Source organism: Tupaia chinensis, unplaced genomic scaffold, assembly GCF_000334495.1.
Source record: "Tupaia chinensis unplaced genomic scaffold, TupChi_1.0 Scaffold000042_2, whole genome shotgun sequence".
In the NCBI taxonomy this organism is placed as follows: domain Eukaryota; kingdom Metazoa; phylum Chordata; class Mammalia; order Scandentia; family Tupaiidae; genus Tupaia; species Tupaia belangeri.
This window is the reverse complement of record NW_006159498.1, coordinates 575,310-594,265: the sequence shown is the minus strand read 5'-3', so window position 1 is coordinate 594,265 and position 18,956 is coordinate 575,310. Positions and strand designations below refer to the sequence as shown.

Here is an 18,956-nt window from a genome sequence, read left to right as displayed (position 1 = left end):
TCCTTTCAGATGGCTGGGGGAGTGGCCTGCTCCCCGGAGCCTGCGGCACCGAGCCTGCTGCACCGGCCGGGACTTAGGTCTAGCTTGGCTCAGACGTGCGGGCACTGTGACGGCAGCAAGCCACTGTGCCTCAGAGTCACCGGGACGGTGACAGCCTGCTCCCGAAATGATGGCTGTAAGCACTGAGACCGCAGAGCTTGGGTCTGGCACGTGGGAAAGACCCGTCCCCAGTGCTGCTATCTTTGCAGGCGCCCGGCCTGCACCGGCCGGGACTTAGGTCTAGCTTGGCTCAGACGTGCGGGCACTGTGACGGCAGCAAGCCACTGTGCCTCAGAGTCACCGGGACGGTGACAGCCTGCTCCCGAAATGATGGCTGTAAGCACTGAGACCGCAGAGCTTGGGTCTGGCACGTGGGAAAGACCCGTCCCCAGTGCTGCTATCTTTGCAGGCGCCCGGCCCAGAGAGACCCCAGGAAACGGGGCAATGGCTCTGTGGGGCTGACTAGGCCTGGACAGCCTCGGGGCCACCTCACCTCCCATGCAGTGAGTGAATCACAGCTTGGAGAGGGGATCTGAGAGGCCCTCGCCTGCCTACTCAACCCTCTCCCTGACGGGGACACCTGCCAAAGGCTCCAGCCGCCTGTGCCCCCCCTCTAGGACCTTCCGGCTGGCCACATCCCGGCAGCCTGCAGCCCCATCCTGGGCACGTCTGACTTCACAAGTGGAAAAACACCGCTCCCATAGTTTCCATGTGAAGTCTTCCTGCTGCGGTCTCTCCTCACTGGAGGGAGGGAGGGGAGGACAGGCTGTGGGGCGTGCGGCAGGGCCAGGGTCTGGGCAGCTCCTTTGCTTACACGGGCTGCCGCCTGCTGCCCCACGTCTCCCAGACACGGCAGGGAGGGGCTGTCCCTCCAGGACCCACGGTTCTCCCACCTTTCCTGCCCTCTGCACTGGAGGCAGAGTGGCCTCCCCAGGCAGAGGCGGGGGCGTGGGGTCAGGAGGAAGAAGCTGCATGTTCTTAGTGCCCAGCGGGTGTGTGGCCCTACCCCACTGAATGCTTGTGACACCGACAGACACCATGACAGCAAAGTCACAGAGCGAGGGAGTGACGGGGCTGGGACAGGAACCAGACAGGGGCCCTGGGGACCTGACTCATGGCTACTGGGTGCTTGCACACTTGGGTAGGGAGCAAGGAGTTCCCCTCTGGCCCGTCCTGGGCAGTCCTCTCAGCCCGACTCAGTCTCTGGTCTTGGCTCTTCTCTGCTCCCAGGGACGGAAGATGAGCTCCAGGAGCGCCCTGCCACTGCCGACCCCGCTGCTGCTCCTGCTGCTAGCCCTGGGGCCCCCCGTGTGCAGCTGCCCCGCTGGCTGCCAGTGTAGCCAGCCTCAGACAGTCTTCTGCACTGCCCGCCAGGGGACCACAGTGCCCCGAGACGTGCCGCCCGACACGACGGGCCTGTACGTCTTCGAGAACGGAATCACTACACTTGACGTGGGCAGCTTTGCCAACCTGCCAGGCCTGCAGCTCCTGGACCTGTCACAGAACCAGATCTCCAGTCTGCCTGGCGGGGTCTTCCAGCCACTCTCTAACCTCAGCAACCTGGACCTGACAGCCAACAGGCTGCGCGAGATCACCAACGAGACCTTCCGGGGCTTGTGGCACCTCGAGCGCCTCTACCTGGGCAAGAACCGCATCCGCCACATCCCCCCTCTCCCGGGCAAAGACCCCCACCCGCCACATCCAGCCCGGTGCCTTCGACGCGCTGGCCCGCCTCCTGGAGCTCAAGCTGCAGGACAATGAGCTGCGGGCACTGCCCCCACTGCAGCTGCCACGCCTGCTGCTGCTCGACCTCAGCCACAACAGCCTCCCGGCCCTGGGGCCCAGCACCCTGGACACAGCCAATGTGGAGGCGCTGCGGCTGGCCGGCCTGGGGCTGCGGCAGCTGGACGAGGGGCTCTTTGGCCGCCTGCGCAACCTTCATGACCTGGACGTGTCTGACAACCAGCTGGAGCGTGTGCCACCTGTGATCCGAGGCCTGCGGGGCCTGACGCGCCTGCGATTGGCTGGCAACACCCGCATCGCCCAGGTGCGGCCTGAGGACCTGGCTGGCCTGGCCGCACTGCAGGAGCTGGACCTGAGCAACCTGAGTCTGCAGGCCCTGCCGAGCGACCTCGCAGGCCTCTTTCCCCGCCTGCGGCTCCTGGCGGCTGCCCGTAACCCCTTCAACTGCGTGTGCCCCTTGAGCTGGTTCAGCCCCTGGGTGCGCGAGAGCCACATCACGCTGGCCAGCCCCGAGGAGACACGCTGCCACTTCCCACCGAAGAACGCTGGCCGGCTACTCTTGGAGCTCGACTATGCAGACTTTGGCTGCCCAGTCACCACCACCACAGCCACGGTGCCCACCACGAGGCCAGGGGCCTGGGAGCCCACAGCCTTGCCTTCCAGCTCAGCTCCCACCTGGCTCAGCCCCACGCAGCCAACCACTGAGGTCCCCAGTCCACTGGCCACTGCCCCCCCAACCGTGGGGCCTGCCCCCCGGCCCCAGGACTGCCCAGCATCCACCTGCCTCAATGGGGGCACCTGCCACCTGGGGGCCTGGCACCACCTGGAATGTGTGTGTCCTGAGGGCTTCACAGGCCTGTACTGTGAGAGCCAGGCAGGGCAGGAGACACGACCCAGCCCCACGCCGGCCACACCAAGGCCTGCCCGGCCGCTGCCCCTTGGTATCGAGCCAGTGAGCCCCACTTCCCTGCGTGTGGGGCTGCAGCGCTACCTGCAGGACAGCCCCATGCAGCTCAGGGGCCTCCGCCTCACCTACCGCAACTTATCGGGTCCCGACAAGCGACTGGTGACGCTGCGGCTGCCCGTCTCCATCGCCGAGTACACGGTCACTCAGCTGCAACCCAACGCGACCTACTCCATCTGCGTCATGCCCTTGGGGACTGGGCGCACATCAGAGGGTGAGGAGGCCTGCGGGGAGGCCCGCACACCCCCAGCCATCAGATCCAACCACGCCCCGGTCACCCAGGCCCGTGAGGGCAACCTGCCGCTCCTCATTGCGCCTACCCTGGCTGCAGTGCTCCTGGCTGCCCTGGCTGCAGCAGGCGCAGCCTACTGTGTGCGGCGAGGCCGGGCTGCAGCAGCAGCTGTTCACGGCAAAGGGCAGCTGGGGCCGGGGGCTGGGCCCCTCGAGCTGGAGGGAGTGAAGGCCCCCTTGGAGCCTGGCCCCAAGACAATGGAGGGTGGTGTGGAGGCCCCACCCAGCGGGCCTGAGTGCGAGGTACCACTCATGGGTTACCCAGGGCCCGGCCTCCAGGGACTGCCCGCCAAGCCATACATCTAAGCCTGGGAGCAGCAGTGCAGCCAGGGGGCCGGGCTCTTGGCCCTTCCTGCAGCCACACTGGGGAAGTTCTCAGCCTGGACGGGACGTGTGCAGGGCAGGGCTATGTGACCACAGCCAGTCTCCGCCTCTCTCTGGACCTCGGTGTCACCTATGAGAGGTGACCCAGGTGATGAGCTCTGACATTCCCAGAGCCCGAGTGCCTCCGAGAGGGTGTCTGTCCTCTGCAGCGTGCCAACCCCAGGCGCAGTGGGCCTGCTGTGTGCTGGTCACACAGGCCAGGGTCCCGCTGGGCTCCCCACCCCAAGGACACTGGGGGCAGTGAAGGAAACCCCCAGCAAGAGGAGGAGAGTGGGTGGGGATGGGCCGAGTGGCTCCAGCCTCGGCCCCAGGAAGTGAAGGAACAAAAGAAACTGGAAAGAAAGATGCTTTAGGAACTTGTTTTGCTTTTTGTTTGTTTGTTTTTTAAACATATTTATAAGAGATCACTTCCCATTTGTTCTGGGAAAATGTTTTTTAAACTCAGAGACAAGGACTTTGGTTTTTGTAAGACAAATGATGATATGAAGGTCTTTTGTAAGAAAAATAAAAGATAACAGGAAATGAGTGTGTTTCTTGGGCCAGTCAGTGGCATGGTGGTTAGATGGCTGGATCTCACATGGCCAACTCGGCAGTTCAAGTCCCAGACCCGGGGGCTTGAAAAATTTGTGCATGCATGCCTCAAATTCCAGGAGGAGAAATAGAGGGGAAGGGACTGAAGCATGACCGTCCCCATGGGGTGCTTCCTCACTTTTCCTCTCTCTCTCTCTTTCTTCCCACCCTCCCCCTTTGGCAAGCACATGTGCCCTTCACAAATTAAAAGAACAAATAGAAATGATTTCTCAGGCTCGGCCATGGGGCATGGGCTGAGTAGAGAGAGGCATGAAAGGCCACTGTCTGGGGAAGCAGGATTGGGACCCTCTCCCCAGGCATGGGCCCTACTCAACCTCCTGGGGCTGATGAGCAGCTGAGTGCTGGGTCCAGGAGGGTGACCCTCCCCATGTGCTGCCCTGAAATGAGCAGGGACCAGCAGAGGCAAGGCTGAATGACCTCAGGCCAGGACCCATTAGGGCAGCCCTACCCCCTGGGCCCGGGGACTGCCATGCCTGTATGAGGCTGGAAGAGGTCCCCGAGAGACATCACACCCTTCTAGAGGCAGGTCTGTGGCCTACGTTCCTATAGGGAAGGGGTATCTGGAGCTATTTCATTTCAGGATCTGGTGGATGGACCTGGCACCAGGTAGCCATCCGGGTCTTCCTGTAGGGCCCAGGCTGGCCAGGCCCAAGTGCAGTCTAGCCCCTCTGCACCTTCCCTCCACTCCGCCTCCTGCCCCAGCTGTTGAGAAGGGCCTTGGTGGGAGGGGAGCAGGGATCACTATTGGCCTGAGCCCTGAGGGGGGTTCAGGACTAAAGTGCTGTGTTGGCTTGTAGATGGCGCCAGGCTTGCTGGCCTTGTGATGCCCCTTCACCCCCACACTAGGGAGGTGCCCAGGCTTTCCAGAAACCCCGGATGTGGGAGTGTCTTCCAGGAAGGCCAAAGACTGAGGTGGGGGTAGGGCTGGGGATGCTGAGCGCAGTTGTGGCCAGGACAGAGGTGTGGGGAGCCTGGGGACAGTAGCAGACACACAACACCTCTTCCAATTTTTCCCAGTGGGTGGGAGGAAGGGGCCCCAGAACTGCAGAGAGGCCCAGTGAGCGCCGGAGTAAGTCTCCTGGAGGCTGCATGCCAATGTCCCTCTGTGGGCCACGGCCCTGGCCCCCAGCCACACCCCTGGCAGGGAGGAGGCAGCCCAGCCAGGCCGGCCTGGGGAGCAGGCCCTGCGGCTCAGGGTGTTGATGTCAGTGCCGAGTCAAGCCCGGCCACGCGAGGTTCTGGAATCAATTAGTGGCTGCCGAGGGGTCTGGCACGTGGAGACAGGCGGCGGGCAGTGGGTTGTGGCGGGCAGTGGGTAGTGGCAGTGGCTGGGTGGGGCCCCTTCCTCCTGAGGTGGCGGTGGCGGCGGCAGCCCAGGTGGATTTCCTGTAGGCCTGGGTCCCATTAGGGGAGCGGCTGTGGGCAGGCCTGCCCTCCCCCTCACAGCCCTGTCAAAGGGGCCTTTGTGGGCCTGTGGGCCACTGCCCAACACAGACACCGCAGAGACGGCTGAAGAAATGTTTTTGCTGCAACATAAAACCTGGCCTAGTGGAATGGCAGAACCGAAGAAGGGGGTACTCCTCGAAAAGGTATTGGGAGTGTCCCACCTCATCAAGGGCTGAGGGTGAAGGGAAGGCCAGGCAGCACAGAGGGACCGAGCTGAGAGGGTGATCGCACCGACTCCAGGCCCAGGGCCGGGGCAAGTGCAGGGACCTGCTAGCACCCAGGCCCCTGGCCCTCACCACTGCCGGCCCCACGCTGCCGCTGCCCTGTGCTCATCTCACACACAACAGCCCTTCACAACACAGAGAAGTGAACAGGAGTGGCTCGTGGCATGGAAGCCTAGATCCCACATCTGCCGCCAGGCGGGGCCCTGTGAGCCGCACCAGCTGCCCGGTTCACCCAGCACTGCACACGCACCCAGCGAGAAGCTCCTGCCCGAAGCACAGCGCCTGAAACAGGTGTGCGGCCTCCTGGCTGGAGCACGGGCTGTTCTCTATGCCAGGCTCTGTAGGTCTAGGTCTCTTGTCATCCCCCACCTCACCCTGTGCAAGGCACGGGGCCTGGCGCACGGTGCCAGCAGCAATGTGTGCACTGGCCACGTGGGCCCCACTTTACAGAACCCCGATGCCCCGGCCAGTCAGCGGCATGATGGTTAGATGGCTTCAATAGCCTGCTCGACCTGTGCACTTTGTCTCGGAGCTCCGGCGCGATGGGGAGGACGCAGGGGGGCCGGGACAGAAGCCTGGGAGGGGGAGGGCACACCCAAGCTTTCCCCACCCCCAGCTCTCCTAAGAGCACACAGTGTCCTGCCCAAACCTGGGTGAAAGTCTGAGACAGGAGTCTCAGAACTGAGGATGGCAGAGTGGCCCCAGCTGCCAGCATCCCCGGCGGCAGTGACCACGGCTGACAGCCACGCACACTCCACCTTCAGCATGCACTTGTCAGCCCTGATACCCCAGGAGTCCAAGGGGAGCTCTGGCTTCCAGGATGGCCTGGAGGCTGGCACATACACCCACCCACTTCACGGTGGCTGGGGAGTATGGGTTCCCCTGCCAAGGGTGCCAACCTGGCAGGGCAGGGGCCAGAGGGGGCAGGACGCTGGCCTGGCTGCCCATCTGGGAGCGATTTGAGAAATTCCAGTCCTCACTGGTCCTTCGAGGCTATTCTTAACTGCTGTAATTATAGGCTCGGCTTTGGCCGGTGGCACCGTGGGGTCTGGGCATCATTAACTGCTCCAGGGGCCAGGCTGGGGCTGGGCAGGCAATGCTCTGTAGGGGAGGGAGACCCTCACTGGGGTCAGAGCGTGGAAGGCAGGAAGTGGTGGGTGGAAGGGCACTTGACGCTGGTGCCACTTCCTCTCTTGCCAAGGCCTCTGCTGGGGGGGCCTGTGGGGAAGGGGCTGTCTGGCCTAGAAGGCCAAGAGCAGAATCAAAACTGGGGTGGGGGCACGAGACACAGGCTAGATGGGGCGCCTCAGGGCCCCAGAGCTCCAGCTCCTCCGGACAAGGTGGGGCTGCGGGCTACTCCCTGAGTCCCCAGGCCCGGAGCGGGCAGGAGGCTGGGGATGGCCCTGGCCTTGCCTCTCACTCACTGTTTGGCCTTGAGGAAGGCTCATCACTCAGCCTCGCTGCCCGCATCTGTAAAACGGGCCTCGCCAGCTTCTCGGGCTCTCATATCACCTGCTGCCTACCGCTGTGCTCTCGGTCAGGGGCAGGAAGACCCCACAGCCTCCCCACTCCAGATACACCACGCTAGCTGCTGGAGGGTGGCTGCCCTCCGTGACTCAGCTCCCTCTGTTATGAGATGCAAGAAAGATGGGGCTGAAGTAGCCAGCCAAGCATCCCTGCCCGGGAAAGTCCCCGCAGGCCTCCTCCTGAGTCACAGCGGAGGCAGGCTGAGGACAGGCCCGGGACCAAGTCCTGGCCCTCCTCCCACACCCTGCTGGCTGTCTCTGAACCCCCAAGCCTCAACTTCCATGTGGGTGGTGGTGTGGACTGAATGGGTGGGTCATGCACAAGCACTCACATGGGCCTCCTGGTGTCTGGCTCTGGAGCCAAAAGGGACTAAAGCTGTCTCCATACAGAGCTGGCTGGCCTGGCCAGGGGCCCTACCGGCATTGCCACAAATTCTCCTCCACACACCGGGGGTGAAGACAGAAAGATGAGGTGCACGTGGACCCCCCACCAGCCGCTGGGCCTCAGGGCCAAGCAGGCCTTAAAGACCTCAGCAGAGCCCAAGGCCACATTCAACTGCCAGCCTGAGGTCACCATGTCCACCTCACCTCCACTGTCCTCCCCTCAGGCCCTCAGACATCACAGAATCAAGTGACGACGCGTCTGCCCGCTCATGCCCCCCACATGAGCCCCCAGGCTGTGCAGCTGCTGGGCCAGGCTGGACATTCCTGTGGGGGCTGCCTCAAGCCCCGCCACTGCAGCTGGAGCCCCTGTAGCATGGCATTGGGTTCCTGCAGCAGACCCGCGGCCCAGCTCAAGTACTGCTCACCACTAACAGGCTGGACTGTGGGGCTTAGCAGCGGCCCCCCCAACTGGCCAGGCTTGCGCTCGGCACGCCCAGCCCACCTAGCAAGCCACAGTGCCTACCCGGGTGAGGTGTCCAGGGTGAGGGAGGCCAGGGCGCTGGAGAAGAGCCGGGTGTCCCAGAGCTTGACTTCACGCTCTCGCATCTGCGGGGAGGGCCAAAGAGAGGCTCAGGGGCCCAGCCTGCACCCCACCCCAAGTCCTAGGGTATCCTGCCCCAGAGCAGGGCTTGTAGTCACATCAGGGAGGGAGGGTGTGGGTTTTCATTTCCTGACTCTGGAAGACCCCTTAGGTGACAAGGGGCAGTTCCATGGGCTCTGATGCCTGTGGGCCATCACAGCTTCCCAGGTCAGGCTTAGCTATTGCAAATGGAATTTGCCAGTTTTCAGCTGCTATTGGTCCCCTGGGGTTTGGAGACCCGGCCACGCAGCCAGGCCGTATATGGACAGGCCCAGAGCTGACCGTCACCCCTCAATGCCTCACCCCACCCTCTTGGCACAGGAGCCCAAAGGGCTAGACGCGTCCCCATCAAGCTGCGCCCTGCCCCGCAAGAGCCCCGCACCTGGTTGAATCCAGTGGACACGAGGTGTTCCTTGGTGCTCGTCCACACCAGCCGACCATCCCTGCCGTTCTCGTGGGCCTGAGTACTCTGCGGAAGGAAAAACACAGGGCTGAGCCACTGACACCCCCGAGGGTGGGGACCAGGGCAGCCCCCACTCCGCAAGCCCAGTGGCATCTCACCTGTACATAGTATGACCCCGACTCTGCCCAGATGGGGCACTCTGCACCCACAGTTGGCCCAGCAGGCCTTGGCTCCAGCTCCCTCTTAAAACGGCTGTCAGCCTGGCTCACCCCCAGCCAGGGGACTACAAGAGTGGCACCATCTCGCCCTTCCTGCAGGGGCTCAGGCCCCTGCCTGACTCACATCCAGTCCTGACCCTGACGCCCAAGAGCTGTGTGCTCCAGAGACCCCACGCCTTCCCGGACGCTCGTCTTCCTTGCCTGTGAACCATGCTGTGACACCCTCTTCCCAAGGCCGTCGCGAGATCAGCTGAGAACACAGGGCAGGCCTGGGCCTGCTGCAAAAAACTGAGCAAATCCAGGGTCTGCGACTACCACCACCTCCTGACGCTGCCCCCTGGGGGCCCAGGGCCAGCTGGGGGCCAAGGAAAAGGCAGAGGCCCTCCTGGCCCTCTTCCGGGCAAAGCCGCCAGGAAGAAGGCAGCTTGTGGCCCCCAGGGAGCAGGGGCTTGTTCACAGGCTGGCTGGTGGCTCTGTCCCCTGGGCCCTGCAGGGGGTAGGGGGAGCGGGGGTGGGGGGATGCAAACAGCTCCCTCCCAGTCACCCTGGCCCCTGGAGCCTGGGACAGAGGACCCTGTTACCAAAAATAGTTCACCTCAAACCACGGCCAGCTTCCTCCAAGCTTCCCACGATCGCCTTGGGAATGGATGAGGGAGGGAAGCGGCCGAGAGAGCTGGCCCAGGCCCTCCCCGGCCCACAGAGGCTGGCCCAGGGTGGGAGACCTGGAAGCAGCGCCTGCCTGTCACTCCGGGTTTCTCACTGGTCCCTTCCTGCTCCGGCCGCACCGGAAGTCAAGGCTGAGGCCTGAGAACCAGAGCCCCACACCCCTCTCTCCACAGAAGAGGGGATGGAGTCACGGTCAGGCCACTGGCCAGCCCTGCCCCCAGTACCCCATCTGGGATCCTGTCCTGAGTGGCAGAAAACCAGGTGGCTCGCGGCCTGCCCACACCTCGTCCTTCACTCAGCAGGCACGAGGCTCCCCTGGGCCAGAACTGTGCAGGGGGCTGGCCGTGGGGCCTGCCAGTCCTCAGGGTCAAGCGCCGGGTGCAGCAGGGCCACTCGCACGATGGTCTGTCGACACTCAAAGATGGAATCCCCCCACTATGCTGGGACAGGGGGGGCAAACGGCAAGGGCCCCTGCAGTGGTTTAGATAATGAAGCTTCATGAGTTTGGTCTCAGTCATTGCAAAGGTGGTAAGTGGACACTTAACCCTTTCATGGTATCCCAGGGTGGGGCCTTTCGGTGTCATAGGTCATTAGGGCAGGGCCCCCATGACTGAGTTCTGGTGGGTTCAAGGTGGGGAAAGGAGACCAGAGCCAGCAGAAACATATGCATAGCCGCTCTGTCCAAGGTCCTGCCCTTGGCCATGTGGTCTCACCAGAGGTGGCCCCTGGACCCGACTCTGAACCGAGAGCTAAATAAACCTCATTTTCCCTGCAAATCACCCCATGTCAGGTATTCCTGTTAGCAAGGCAGTAACAGACTCAGCCCCCAGTCCACGGACCCTGCAGTTCCCATCATGGAGGTCGATGTTCAATGAAGAGGAGTAACTGTGTCACGTATGTCGTTGTATGTTCTGTGACAGAGTATAGGGAAGGTTAAGGTGCCTGTCTGGGTGGAATCCCAGGCCTGGCCACTAGTAACCATGTCCTAGGTCCAATTCCTCAAGGTCCGTAAAAAGCAATATATCCGGGGCCAGCAGGTGACATGTAGTTAAGATGCTAAATTGCACATGGCCAACCGTGGCCCGATTCCCAGAGATGGCAGCTGGAAAATCACACCGGGCACATGTGTGTGTGTGCCCAAAATCCCAAAAGAGAATGGAGGAGAAGGGATTGCAGTGTGGCCATCTTCCCGGGGGGGGGGGTCTCACTTTCCCTCTCTGAGTCTCTCTCTGGTAAGTGCACATGACCTATTGCAAAAACCTTAAAAAAAAAAAAAAAAAGCAGCAGCAACATAACCAGACCCACATTAGAGACCATTTTAAGGAGTGGTAAACTCGAGAAGCACTCAGAATAGGCCTGGCATGTATCGTGCATTCATTGGGCACAGGAGAAGCTGGCTGAGGGATGTGGGCGTAAGGTAACACCCGAGCTCAGACACGCTGATCAGCAGGGGCAAGTCAGGCACCAGAAGCAGCGACAGGCAGGGGCACAGGTAGCGGAGGACTGCCATCGAGCATTTGCCATCCCCAGGATCCAGCTGGAGTAGACCGTCCCTGCCGCTGCTCTCACCATCCTTTATGCACACGGAGAAACCAGAGCCACTTGCCCAAAGTCACCTAGCAACAAAGCTGTGGGCTCCCTGGACCTTCCAGCAGCACGGGCTGGCTCTGCACAACGGGTCTGGAGCTCAGAGGTGGCCGAAGTCACAGCCAGAGGCAGTAGGTGACCCCACACTACAACTGCCCCCAGACGCCCTCGGTTTCCCCCAGGGATCCCCGGAGGGGCTCCCACTGCAGGAGGCAGCCAGCCTCTGGATGCAGCATGAGTTGGCAGGTCTTCCACAGCCTCCAGCCTGGCCTCGGAGCCCCAAGGCCCAGGGGCGTCAGGGAAGTGAAGCCCAGGCAGGAGCATGGACTTCCCAGCTACTCCAGTCTCCCACGTGTCTGGCTGTGTGCACAGGGACCAGAGGAAGTCCTATGGCTGATAAGGGCCCGTGGCCACCCACACCCCTCCTCTAATCCCAGACCAATGACTTTCAAACAAGCAAAGCTCTAGTCCAGCCGTGGGGCGCAGCGGTAACACAGTGCTTGCTGGTGAAAGCTTGCTGCAAGGCCATTTGGAAACCTCCCAGCTCCCATCTAAGGCCTCCCGTGTACATGGGCACATGCCCACACGCCAGGACCTGGTCAGTTAAGGTGGGGGAAATCGTGGATGGAGATAGTTGGGCGTGCTGTCTCTGTCTGGAATAAACTAAAAAACACAACCCTCACTCTCTGGCCCAGGTGCAGCGCGGGACAGCCGACACTGCAGAGCTGGAAGCCAGGAGGAGGACCAGGGTGTGCCCTCCTGGTTGGTTGAGGGTCGCAATGTGAGACCTCTTTTAGAGTGCCTCTTTAAAAATACACTGCCTCAGGACCAGCAGATGGCATAATGGTTATGGTGCTGGATTCTCACATAGCAGACAGTGGTTTGAGTCCCAGATCAGGTGGCTTTACACTCACGCTGGACGTGCGTGTGTGCATGCCCAAAATTCCAAGAGGAGAATAGAGGAGATGGGACTGCAGTGTGGCCATGCCCCTGTGGGGATGTCTCTCTGTCTCTCCAGCGAGTGCACGTACCCTATAGCAAAAATCTCTCTCTAAAAAAATAAGTATTGCCTCTTTATCTCTCTCAAGAAAACGATAAATAAGAGGCAGGTGAGCCTCAGGGCAAGGGATCCACCCTCGCCTGATTCTGAGAGAGGCTCAGGGGAGGCCTGTACTCAGCACGCCAGCTGCCCGAAGTCAGATCCCGTCTCCAGCACACAGCGTCCAGCACACACCTCCGCTGTCTTCCTGTGTGGGTAGGGCTCCTCCAATGGTCAGATGCCCACCTCACTGCCTACCTACTGCCTTGCCTGCCAAGCTGAGTGCTAGGCTCAGGACACTCGGGCCCTCCTGGGCCTGCCGGACGGCAGGATGGCAAGGGGGCACAGGCTCAGTACCCACGTGCAAGGTCAGAGGGCTTGTCCCAGGCTCCCTGCCTTGGAGAGGGTCCCAGGCCTTGCCCTCCCACCCCAGGTAGGAGTCAGGGAGCCTGGCTCCATGCCCTGCGTGTGACCCTCTGGCAGCCACAGCACTGTGCCCAGCCTGGCGCCCTCTCCTGTGCCAGACATCACCACAGAGCCCACCTCCTGGACGCCCCCCAGACACGGTCAGGGTTTGACAGCAGGGAGCCGTCAGGCCCCACCCCGCTCCAAGCTCCGGTCATCAGAGGCTGGACCTAAGGAAGACAGTGGAGAGACGGCTCCCTCCCCCCCTGCCCAGCCTCCTGCCTCTAAGGACACAGGTGAGGCTCAGGCCAGGTTGGGCTCAGAGGCTCTCCCCCGCCCCAGCCACACGCCCCCACCAGCGGGAAGGAGATCTCAGCAGGCACTCCCAGAAGGCCTCCCCACAAGCTGGCCCCTCGGCTCACCGACCCTGGCCGCCAGCAGTGGTTTTCCTAATGGAAGCCAGGTGTGGGCCAGATGCCCTGGGCGGAAGTGGGGGCAGGGCACACGGAGGGCGGCATTCCAGGCTGCTGCCCCCGCACCGGGCACAGGCCCAGAAGCTGGGAGGGGGCGGGAGCCTCCCAGGTCTCCGTAGCTGAAGCCCCTTCAGGGGGGCTCCTCCGAAACCAGAGCCTTCCCCTCTCTTCAAGGAATGTGGAGGGAGCACCTTGGACTGCGGCCATCCCATCTCCACCTCGGCACTGTCCTGCCCCCACCCTGCTGAGGAGGAGCGGGGGAAGGAACTCAGGCCTGGTCAGGGCAGGAGTGAAGGTGCCACGGTGACCACAGGACCTGGGGGAGGAGAAGGTACCCGGAGAAGGTAGGGGTGGGAGCCTGTCTCTCTATCAACCCATGACCCCTTTCTGGGCAAAGGCTTGGAGGTAGGACAACGAAAACCAGCAAGGGAGGCCCACTGTCCACACTGCCACTGCCACAAAACCAACCGCCACCGCCACCAGCTCCAGGTCCCATGGGTCATGGAGGTCAGCAGCCTGGCCAGGAAGAACTCTGCCCAGCTGTCAAGCAGTCCTCCTGGTCCTCAGTCAGACAGAAGGACTAACTGCACCATCTCAGCCCCAAAGTTGCACTCGCTGTGTGAATGGATTGAGTGTGTGGGGACGGGGCCCGCAGCCTGTGGCCGTGGATGGAGTCTGTGTGGGGACAGGGCCCACAGCCTGTGGCCAGCGGCTTTGAGCTGATGGCTCACCCTTAACCCCTTAGCCCCACACAGGGAACACGTCTTAAAGATGGGGAAGGGGTATCTGTGACAGGCCTGGGTCTTCCCTGGGGAGTCTTTCCAGAGCTGGCAACAGGGTCCTGAACTTCGCCTTCCAGGGGAAGTAGACTCCTCAGTTTCTAAAAAACTGTTTTTTGGGGGCCAGCAGTTAGCGTAATGGCTATGTCACTGGACTCCCACGTAGTTGACCGTGGTTCGAATCCCGGACCCGGTGGTTTAAACTCACGCCGAGCGTGTGTGCGAGCGTGCCCAAGATCCCGAGAGGAGAATGGAGGAGAAGGGATTGCGGCGTGACCATCCCCCCTGGGGGGTGATTTCTCGCTTTCGTCTGGTGAGTGTGCGTGCAGAAACCTCTCAAAAAAAAAAAAAAAAAAAAAACCCCTCCAGAAAAAAAAAAAAAAGAAATATAAACCTGGGCCAGTCAGTGGCCTAGTGGTTAAGGCAGCTAGATCTCACCTGGCTGACCCACTGGCTTGAGAAACATGTCCAACGTGTGTGTGCTCAAAACCCTGAGAGGAGGGAGAGGTGGAGAAGAGGCTGCAATGTGACCAACTCCCACGAGGAGCGTGCCTGCTTCCCCTCTGCCTAGCTCTGTCCCTCTCCCATGAGGAGCGTGCCTGCTTCCCCTCTGCCTAGCTCTGACCCTCTCCAGTCAGTACACCCTCTGGCAAATTACAGAAGAAAAAAAAGGAAATCCACTCATCTCACTCCCTCTAATGGCCTCCCACAGCCCGGCCGGTGACCGGCCTCAAGGACTTGGCTCCCCTCTGCATACGTGCTGCAGACTCCTGGGACACACTGGTCCCACTCAGTACACCTGACTCAGGCCTCCACTCAAGGTCAGTTGGTCAGCCAGGCACAACCTTAGTCCAGCAAGAGCCCCCAGCAGTGCCCCCGGGCAGGACCCAGCCTGTGTGGCTGTTGTTCTGGCACCCAGGAGCTATGTCCCCAGTGGCTCGGGTCGGCAGCATGAACCCAGGCCCCAGCTTCCAGGCCCGGAGCTCTAACAGTCGGTGCGCTGCATGCCTGGACCCTCTCCCAGCAAGACTGGGGTGTGGAAGGGTTCCTCCTGGTTCCTCTGCAGCTGGTCTTTGCAGACTGTGCCGGGAGGGAGGGTGGAGGGTGAGCGTGCCAAAGGAGGGGATGAGGCTGGAATCTCGAGTTGCCTCCCTGTGTCAGAGGATGCTGCACTGAAAGCCTGTGGCAGCCCGACGGCGCCGTCCTGAGGGCAGAGCCAGGCCCTCAGAGGACCCAGCTCCAGCTTCCAGCAGCAGCAGCCCCCCTCGCCTGGGACCCCGTCTGCCAGAGGTGGGGCCTGCCCCCACCTCCACCTGCCCTCAGCCTATCCCTGCTGCCTACACAACTCACCTGTGAGGCCTGGGGCTTTGCTCTGGGGTCAAAGATCCGCAGCTGCTTGTCCTAAAAAAGCAGAGGAGGAAACAGAGAGGAAACAGTTTAGGCCAGAAAGTTCCTGGGGGCCAGCCTGTCTCCTCCACCCCAGGTTCTTACCTGGATCACACACCAGAGGACCCCTTAGCAGTCCGATTCCTCCTTCTCACAGCCCCCCTTCCCATCCCGTCACCCAGAAAAGTAAACTATGTTAAGAAGTCACTTTCCTGAACACCTACTATGTGCCAGGTATGTCGAACGCTCGATCTCTCCTCATACTTAGTGCATGGTAACGGGTTCAGATTACCCAAGAGTCAGAATGGGAAAAGAAAAGGAAAAAACCCTCACTAAATAAAATGCCCATACCTCACGTAGGACATAATTTCTGAGGAATAATCTGTGTGTATATGAATATGCATGACAAGGTGTGTGTGTGTGTGTGTGTGTGTGTGTGTGTGTGTAGTACATACATACATGCACTGGGGCAGAGGACCAGCAGGTGGCGTGGTGGTTAAGATGCTGGACTCCCACATGGTCAACCACAGTTCAAGTCCTGGACCTGGAGGCTCGTTTTCTCACTTTCCTTCTCTCTCTCTCTCTCTCTGGTCAAATTTTTAAAAAGATAATAATAATAATGATAAATAAAATTAGATCAATAATTTTTTAAAGAAGTCTGAAAACAGGTGTTGGCAGGTGGTGTGGTAGTTAAGGGCACTGGACTCCCACATAGCCAAACACAGTTTGAGTCCCAGACCTAGCGGCTTGCTTTCTCACTTTCCCTCTCTCTCTGTCCCTCTCCGGTCGAAAGAAAAAAGGGAGGAAGGAAGGGAGGAAAGAAGGTAGGTTGGTTCTTTTAAAAAAAAAAAAAAAGGTCTAAAAACAAAAACATAACTGAAAACTTCGCACCAACTAGTGACATAAGGATAATGGTTAAGGCTACTGGATCCCATATGGCCTATGGTGTGCTTTGAGTTCCAAACCTGGCAGATTGAGACACACACCAGGTTTGCATGCATAAGTACCCAAAACCCTGATAGGAGAAGTGGAGAAGGGACTGCAGTATGAACATTCCCCTGGGGGAAGGTGCTTTTTTACACTCTCTCTCACTCCAGCAAATGCACACGCCCTCTAGCAAAAAAAAATTAAAAACTTGGGTTGGTGGGAACCAGCAGTTAGCGTAATGGCTATGTCGCTGGACTCCCACGTGGTCGACCGCAGCTAGCGTCCCGGATCCGGTGGCTTAAAACTCACGCCGGGTGTGTGTGCGTGCATGCCCAAGATCCCGAGAGGAGAATGGAGGAGAAGGGATTGCGGCGTGACCATCCCCTCTGGGGGGTGATTTCTTGCTTTCCTCTGTCTCTCTCTGTCTGGCAAGCGCACACGCCCTATAACAAAAACCTCTCCAAAAAAAAAAAAAAAAGATGGAATAAATAAATAAAATTAAATAAATAAATCTTTAAAAAAAAAAAGTTGGATTCCACGTGGATGATATTGGTTCAAATCCCAATCCTGAAGAAACATTTCAGGTGTAGGAGTGTGTGTGAGGCGTGCACAGATGTGTAAGCCCAAAATCCTGAGGCTGGAGAATTCGAGAAGGGACTGCAGTGTGACACGCCCCTTTGGGGAATGCAGTCTCCTCCTTTGGTGAGAGCACATGCCCTATGACAATTTAAAAAATGGAAACCGTCTGCCCAGCCATAGTGGCACAGGCTTTGTGTGCAATACGAGTTACACAGAATTCCTGGATCTAGATCCCAGGGCACCCCAACTCGGGGAGATCAACACACGCACGTAACCCTGGCTGGCTAGGAGGCTCGGGGAGCACCACAGCCTGATGAGGCCATGTTCAGGGCACCTGTCTGTCATAAAAAATAATAATAAATTTTGAAAGGAGAAAATTTGAGAACTTCTCCTCTACAAAAGACCATAAAGAGAATGAAAAGGTAAGTCATAGACTACAAGAATGGTAAAGGTTTGTGTTCAGAATATACAAATAACATTTAAAACTCAACAGTAAGCGGAACCAGCAGTTGGCATAATGGCTATGTCACTGGACTCCCATGTAGTCGACCATGGTTCACGTCTGGAACCAGTGGCTTAAACTCACTCCGGGTGCGTGTGCGTGCGTGCCCAAGATCCCGAGAGGAGAATGGAGGAGAAGGGATTGCAGCGTGGCCATCCTCTTGGGGGGTGATTTATCACTTTTTGTCTTTCTGTTTGTCTCTGTCTGTCTCCGTCTGTCTGGTGAGCACACATGCCCTATAGCAAAAAAAAAAAAAAAGAAAAAGAAAAAACTCTCTCAAAAAATAAAAAAATAGGGCAGGCTGGGCTTACGGCAGCTGGATCTCACGTGGCTCAGCGCACGTGTGTGTGTGCCCCGATCCCACTGGAAACCACTCAGCTCACGTGTGCACGTGTGCCCTGATCCCACTGGAAACCACTCAGCTCACGTGTGCACGTGTGCCCTGATCCCACTGGAAACCACTCAGCTCACGTGTGTGCATGTGCCCCAATCCCACTGGAAACCACTCAGCTCACGTGAACGTGTGTGCCCCGATCCCACTGAAAACCACTCAGCTCACGTGAACGTGTGTGCCCCAATCCCACTGAAAACCACTCAGTGGACCAGCAGTGAGCGTAATGGCTATGTCGTGCTGGACTCCCACGTAGTCGACAGCGGTTCGCGTCCCGGGCCCGGTGGCTTAAAACTCACGCCGGGCACGTGTGCGTGCGTGCCCAAGATCCCTAGAGGAGAATGGAGAAGGGACTGTGGTGTGGCCATCCCCCCCGGGGGGTGATTTCTTGCTATCTCTCTGTTTCTCTCTGTCTGGCGAGTGCACGCGCCCTCTAACGAAAACCTCTCAAAAATAAAAAAATACACTCAGCACACGTGTGCGTGTGCCCCGATCCCACTGGAAACCACTCAGCACACGCTCTCGTGTGCCCTGATCCCACAGGCAGTAGATTTGAGAGACTGACTGTGCCCCACAGGTAGGGGTGCTTTCTCACTTTCCCTCCTTCCTCCCACTAATAGCACACATGCCTTCCAGCATAAGGGAAATAAAAACGGCACCTCTCCTGGCTGCAAGGATCCCTCCCCCAGTGAGCCGTTTTGGAGAAGATGCCTGGGCTCCTCCCCTGAACTATGTCACAAGACCTGAGCCCTCAGGACCCTGAAACCAAAGCCGTGCCCTTCACGGGCAGAGTCCTGGACTCCACAGCTGTGGGTGCATAGGGAGCACCACAATGGCAGCTGGGCCCTGGGTGCTGGAAGGTAACACTGGGTCCAAATCAGGTCCAGGGGGTGTGAGGTTGCTCCTGCACCGGGACAGGCAGGGGTGGAACTAGGCTGCAAACCACACCCACCTTCCATCCCAGCTGGGCTCACCAGAGGGCGGGAGTGCAGCCGGCTCAGCTCCGCCATCTGTGAGGCCAGCGCGCCCCCTAGCGGCCGCCTGCTCCCCACGGCAAACTTGGGGAAGCTGGGCAAGCACCGGGAAGAGGCCCTGGAGATCCTGGAAGCCAGAGCTGCGGCCACCAACAGCCCAACAGTGGCAGGACCGAGCTGGACCCCGGACACTGAGGTTGCCCGTCCAAAAGGAGCCGGACACATTCTCTCTTTTTAAAAGAATGTTCATAGGGCCTTTTGGCCAGAACCGCCATCTTCCAGTAATTAACCAAAATGACGAACACAAAGGGAAAGAAGAGAGGCACCCGATCTATGTTCTCTAGGCCTTTTAGAAAACATGGAGTGGTTCCTTTGGCGACATATATGCGAATCTA

General features: G+C 59.7%; 2 protein-coding genes across 6 annotated transcripts in view; one reads left to right on the top strand and one right to left on the bottom strand.

Moving 5' to 3' along the window:
• Positions 1–18,956, bottom strand: part of CORO7 (coronin 7) — a gene marked incomplete at its 5' end in the record, with an annotated part of 59,578 nt that overhangs the window by 24,197 nt on the left and 16,425 nt on the right. For all 5 annotated transcript variants that reach the window (XR_003549917.1, XM_014589228.2, XM_014589234.2 and 2 more), the window contains 3 exon segments: positions 8,116–8,198; positions 8,615–8,701; positions 15,153–15,203. Coding sequence is in view for 4 of the 5 variants with exons in the window: in XM_014589228.2 (XP_014444714.1) it covers positions 8,116–8,198; positions 8,615–8,701; positions 15,153–15,203 (221 nt within the window).
• Positions 284–3,946, top strand: VASN (vasorin). The gene is made up of 2 exons (XM_006140740.3): positions 284–1,701; positions 1,739–3,946. The coding sequence occupies exons 1-2, from the start codon at positions 1,054–1,056 to the stop codon at positions 3,341–3,343; spliced, it is 2,253 nt and encodes a 750-aa protein (XP_006140802.1). The 5' UTR covers positions 284–1,053; the 3' UTR covers positions 3,344–3,946.